Below are 6,000 nucleotides of genomic sequence, written 5' to 3'. Positions count from 1 at the left end.
CTGGTTGTGTGTGTGTGTGTGTGGCTCCGGGTGATTCATCTGTGTCCAGAGGCCAATAGGATAAGAGGATAGGAGGAGGACATGGCCTGGCTTTCTTCTGCTCAGCTCATTAACTCCTCAGGGCCAGCAGGGTTAGGTTATCGTACTCCAGCCCTGCCTAGCTACATATCACACATACAACATTACAACTCCTGTCTGCATCATTATCTACCTTGAACTGTGCCGATTTTTCATCTTCTTATTCACTGGTATAGTATCCCATTCAATGTACTGGTATGATACCTTGTACAATGTGGGATGTACTTCAATTTTACAGAAATGTTTAGCGGAAATGATGCATTGGATCTGCTGTGAACAGAATGGACAGAAGTGTGTGAAGTACGTTAGCACGAAAAAAGAACGGAGAAGACACGTTTTAAAAGTATATCTTAATATAAACATTTTATTCAGTGCATTTTGTGCAGACAACAAATAATAAACAACTTGGAAGGTAGCAGGCTGAACTGGTTGTTTTTCAGTTTTATCCTGGTAGTTCGGAACACATGATCCAACATGGGGTTAATACACATAGCCTACATCATGCACTATAGCTCTGTAGTCCAGAGTTCCCCGCTGTCTCCCATGCAACAGAGGTTCACCTAAAAAAACGAAGGAAACGGAAGAAGAAAAAAAAAACACGCTTCCCAGTAGCATGTTCCATATGAACAAGGTATGTAGCCGAAGGGAAACTTAGAGTACTTAGCCCACCAAAAGGGTCGTCTTTGAACACAACCGTGTTTTTGTGCAAGAAAAGGGACGTTTTTTTGTTTGTTTTTTTACTTTTACAAACATGACATATCCTATAAAATGTTTAAGCCACCTAAAATTCCACAGTATTTTTTACATTTATTTAGAAAATTGTCACTACGATAAGTTACTCAAACACGAAACAAGTCCTGGGTGGGGGTCATCACCATATCCTTATATGGTGAACTGAATCAGCCAATAAGAGCCAACAAAAGGAGAGGGGGCAAGGCATGACACAAGCACTGGACTGGAGAACAGACCATGGACTGAAGACAGAATACAATGTAACACAACAGAAACAAAAGGACACTGAACAGTCGATTCATACCTCAACTCAACCCTAGAGCTCACCAGCAATAGATAGCCTCTTTCCCTTCAGCAAAAAACACTTTTTAGAACATTGACAAGCCTTCCTACTTCCTTTCTTCCTCATTCTCTTTGTTCACTTTTCTTTCTCTCATCAAAAATGTACACTTTTAAAAATAACTCGACACCTCCAGCTGCGCCTGTATACTGGCTTGGCTTGACTGCTTAAAGGGACAGTCTTTCAGCTCTGTCTTTGGTGTGCTGGAACCCCTTTAACTGTGGAGACGGCTACAAAAACACAAATACTGAAGAGGGCGAGAGAACAAGAGGGAGAAAACAATCAAAAATAAAAAGCTCTCCGCTAATTTGGAAAATTAGCAAGCAAAGTTGCAGCTATGGTGTCGTCGCTCAGAGTGCCACACGCTTTTCCCTTTATTTTAGTTCTATGCTAGAGAGCTCAAATCTCTTCTGAGCGTGTGCAGGAGAGCTACTGTTATATCTGGCTGCGGTTGCAGCTTGCAGCACTCCCTCGTGGGGAACGGCTTCGTATTCACAGAAGCATCATGGGTGACACACAGAAACAGGGTACTTCTCTACCCACTGCAGCCCCTCACCGGTTTCCCTGACCGCCTGCCTGCCCCTCACCTACCTGCCTGCCGGGTAGTATATGACCGGGTAGGATAAGACCGGGTAGGTGTCTATATGACCAGGACCTATAAGTAAAAGAAGTCGTTATCTGCAGGAAGTAAGAAACCTTAAAAGATGAGCTAACTGGTACACAGTCATTACCACCAGAGAGTCACCAACAGAAAATGGGGTTCTCATATGGCGTTTCAAAATAGCATAGCGTTTTGCAAACAAAGTCCACGGTGTAATTTGGTTGGCTGTTGAAAGATAAAGAAAGATTGTTTGAATGGAACCTAATTGAGTGTGGTGATTGATTGGTGGTGGTGTTTAGTAGTCGTAAAGTTGTCCTGAACCGCCAATGGTTTTGGAGAGAGAAGTCTGCTTGGAAGTCACGCTCTTCTGGAGGTAAGGTGTCTTCTAACGTCCGCCCCGGCCCGCCACGCCACCACCCAGCTACGTGGATTCATTCTGGCTCACCGTCTTGCCTCCGTTGAGCACGGCCGAGGCGCTCCGGGACTTGGTGGGCGTGCCGCTGCCGGAGCGCGAGAACTCTGTCAGGTCGTGGAGGGAGGGTTCCCTGTACATGGCCACTGTGGGACAGACAGACAGACAGACAGACAGGAGAATGGTAAGACACATGGCTGCTAGTATAGATGGAGTTGAGCAGTAGAATAGAATACAAAAGAATACACTAGAATATAATTGTATTGTCCATCTGGAGATTCACATTTTCCTCTTTGGTCGGACCAAGTTATATTCTATTCTCTTCTATTGCTCAACTCCCTCTGATCCTGTCACTGTAGCTCATAACAGAATGTACACCCCTGCCATATGCACCAAAACAATATCAGGACAAGTTATTTTTAGAGGGCAGAAAGTACTTATAGATACTGCCTTACATTAGTTATTCAGGAGCTTGTAAAAGTTAAAGCAGCGTTGTCTGCATCGCGGAAACCTTTCAGAAGAAACACCAGTCCCCTTAGAAGTTCTGATCTCTTTAGTCTTTAGGAGCCACTCCTAAAACAGCCAGAGTGTTTTAATGTGCGGCCCTCCTGGTGCTTGACATTGCCTTGCTTTTTTGGTGATAACAGCAGGCTACACACAAAGCAACAAGTCAATCAACAGTGGACTTAAGTGGAAGCTGTGTGGGATCGATGCTGGGCTTATTATCCACGGCATTAAGGAACTATTATTCAGGAAGGATGACCTAGAGGTCAGGGTCCATCTCACCGCTGGGCCGGTCATCCTTAGTTCATATACGCTTTTACTTTCCTCCAATCATCCCTCCATCTCTCTCTCTCTACTGTATCTCTCCCTCTTTGACCTAGCACCTTAACACACACACACACACACACAAGGATGGGTAAAATTAAAGGCCGTGGGCTGAGACTCGTGGACTGGAACCAGAGCGAAGAGGAGAGGGGGAGCGAGGAGCTGCTGGTGGAGATGGTTGAAATGCAGAGACGGCTCCTTAATTGGTCGGCTGGTATTGCTGCTGCCTCTGGATCTTTATGAGCTGCTGGAACAAATACTTTTTTTCTTTCTTTCTCCCCCGCTTTATTCTCCATCTCTTTATTATCTCTCACTCTTTATTCTCTCTCTCTTTATTCTCTCTCTCTTTATTCTCTCTCTCCATCCCCTATCGAAGAACTAGATCTGGCATTTGGGTTCTGAGAGAAATGTGCCTTTTTGGCCTGATTTGTAGTTTCAGAATGAAAGCAAAAAGCAATGTATTGAATGTTTAACATTTTCTGGAGATGAAAGCGAGCTCACCTATTTCCTTTATTATGATTACATTATTTAGCCATTTGCGGTTTCTTGACATGAAACGATCTTAAAACAATCCTGCACAACAACTCCTGTTCCTATTATTCCCACACATTGTCATTCTCCCTCACCCTTCATACCTCTCTCTCTCTCTCACCCTTCATACCTCTCTCTCTCTCTCTCTCTCTCTCTCTCTCACCCTTCATACCTCTCTCTCTCTCTCTCTCCCTTCATACCTCTCTCTCTCTCTCACCCTTCATACCTCTCTCTCTCTCTCCCTCACCCTTCATACCTCTCTCTCTCTCTCACCCTTCATACCTCTCTCTCTCTCTCTCTCACCCTTCATACCTCTCTCTCTATCTCACCCTTCATACCTCTCTCTCTCTCACTCACCCTTCATACCTCTCTCTCTCTCTCGCTCTCTCCCCCCCCCGTCTTTCGCTCTCCCCCCCCCCCCCCCCCGGTCGGGCTGTTAAATGCAACCCGGTGATCTCAGTGAGCAGAGATGTGGATTTTTAATGAGCTACTGGTCGATTGGTGGGTGGATAAGAGCAGACCAGCCAACCTGGGAGAGAAAGCACCATCGTCATTACAGCTGCCTGTTTGCTGTGCCTTTCTGCCCTTGTGAAAAGGGGTTGAAAGGGATCCAATGCCCAGTGCATCTCCAATGCCCTCCTGCCCTCATTTAGGCAGTACAACTTATTTGACTTTTTTAACCATGATTTTCAGAACGTACATGAACGGGATAAAAATGTATTTGTGACACTCTCTCTTTAGTCTGTAAATTGTAACCATAAAAGGAGCTTGGAACTGACAGATCCAAATGACAGAACGACTGAACGTCTGATCAGATTTTTTTTACATAAATTGCTAGCCGCTCGGTGCTCATTTCTCGTCGGTTGAGTAATTTGGGTCGCTAGTGGTTCTTTTACTTTGAGGAGGAATTTTCATCTGAAAGCTCATCCTTTCATCTTGTGGAAGTGGAGTACTGATGCTTTCTCGTACAGGTAAGCCTGTGTGTTGATCTAGATGAAAGAGGTTTGGCCTTTTTAACATGAACAGATCCATCTATCCAGCACCCAATCATACCCCCTCTTTCCCTCTCCTCCCATGAGGCACCTGGCCTGGTTGGCCATGACATTAGCGTTAAAAAGCCTAGCTGTCACTATTCAAAACAGGCAGAACTTTATCATTCCCGCAGCTTTTTGCCATGGACATTGCCCCTGCCTTTTCCACTGTCTGGCTCCAGTGAAGTATGAATCGCTTTTGGGAAGCGCTCAATAGCCCTGCCTACACACCATCACCTCCGAGCAGAACACTCAGCAGCAAGGTAGCTGAGAGCAGCCTTTCCCCAGGCCATAGGGAGATACTACCCACATTGAGGGAGGGGAAGAGAGGGAGAATAGGTAAAGGGAACAGGGACATTTAATCAAAGAGAAGCCTTGTGTTTTTGGGGGGAAAGTATCCCATTCATACAAATAACTGCTGCCAAAGCTCAGTGCTCCAGGCCATAGTGAATCACCAATAAACGTTCAATTGCAATGTAACGGCTTTGGGAGAATAATAAACAAACTTCTTTTTTAAAGTAAAGTTTCCTAAGAAACCTTTCCCCATTTTTCTCCATTGTCTTCAAAATAGAGCCAAGCACCGTATAGTTAAAAAGATGGACAGACTCACCTTTCAACGGCTTGGGAAGGAAGTGGCCTGCTGGCTTGTTCTTCTTTACATGGTTTCCCTTCATTATCTCCCCCTCTTTATTCAGACCAAGGTACCAGCCCCTACCAGACTGCTGCTGTCTGTAGATCATGGAGGAGTAGGTCACGTAGTAGTTCTCAAACACTGACTCTTTGAACTTACACTCCGGGGTGAAGTGTTCCTGAGGAGAGAGAGAGGGAGGGAGAGAGAGAAGACAGGATGAGCCTTGGCTGAAGGAGAGGGGCGGGACACTGATCAGGGAGGTTTTAAGAGTCCTTCTCATCTCTTGATTTTTAGTAAATGAGAGGCACTGAGATATGAAGCATCATTACTTAAGAACAGGAGGTGAAGGCAAGACTCAAACGCACCCCCTTGCTCAGAGAGTACACACACTTACACACACTAAAGGGTTGAACGATCCTTATACAGCATCTGATTCAAGACATGCAGCTCTCAATGCTTACGAATTACCACGGAATTTTCAAAAGCTTCTATGTTCATCATTGCAGCAAATAATTCATAGCTTTATGCCATAGATACAAAGTACCATTAATTAAACGTTAATTATAACTTTACTCTGCAGTTTTAATAATATATGGGACAATTAATAATGACATTTGTAGGAGGATGTTCCCTCTGCAGATGCTTTGTAATAGAAGACATGATTACTATGTATTAGTAAATCCTTCACCAAACTATTGCCCTCTCCTAGCAGCGGGAATCAACAGGTTCAGATGGTCTGTCTGTCTGTCTGTGTCTGTGTGTGTGTGTGTGTGTGTGTGTGTGTGTGTGTGTGTGTGTGTGTGTGTGTGTGTGTGT

The 6,000-nt window shown here is 44.7% G+C and overlaps 1 protein-coding gene across 7 annotated transcripts in view; it reads right to left on the bottom strand.

Moving 5' to 3' along the window:
* Positions 1-413: 413 nt before the first annotated feature.
* Positions 414-6,000, bottom strand: part of LOC115205280 (fibroblast growth factor 13) — a 195,874-nt gene continuing 190,287 nt past the window's right edge. For all 7 annotated transcript variants that reach the window (XM_029771077.1, XM_029771079.1, XM_029771078.1 and 4 more), the window contains 2 exons: positions 5,164-5,362; positions 414-2,309 (listed from right to left, as the gene is read on the bottom strand). In XM_029771077.1, the coding sequence (XP_029626937.1) occupies positions 2,173-2,309; positions 5,164-5,362 (336 nt within the window). In that variant the 3' untranslated portion in view covers positions 414-2,172. The remainder of the gene's footprint in view (positions 2,310-5,163; positions 5,363-6,000) is intronic.

The sequence above is a fragment of the Salmo trutta genome, chromosome 13 (assembly GCF_901001165.1).
Source record: "Salmo trutta chromosome 13, fSalTru1.1, whole genome shotgun sequence".
In the NCBI taxonomy this organism is placed as follows: domain Eukaryota; kingdom Metazoa; phylum Chordata; class Actinopteri; order Salmoniformes; family Salmonidae; genus Salmo; species Salmo trutta.
The sequence above is the reverse complement of the archived record's forward strand: the minus strand, read 5'-3'. Positions and strand labels throughout refer to the sequence as shown.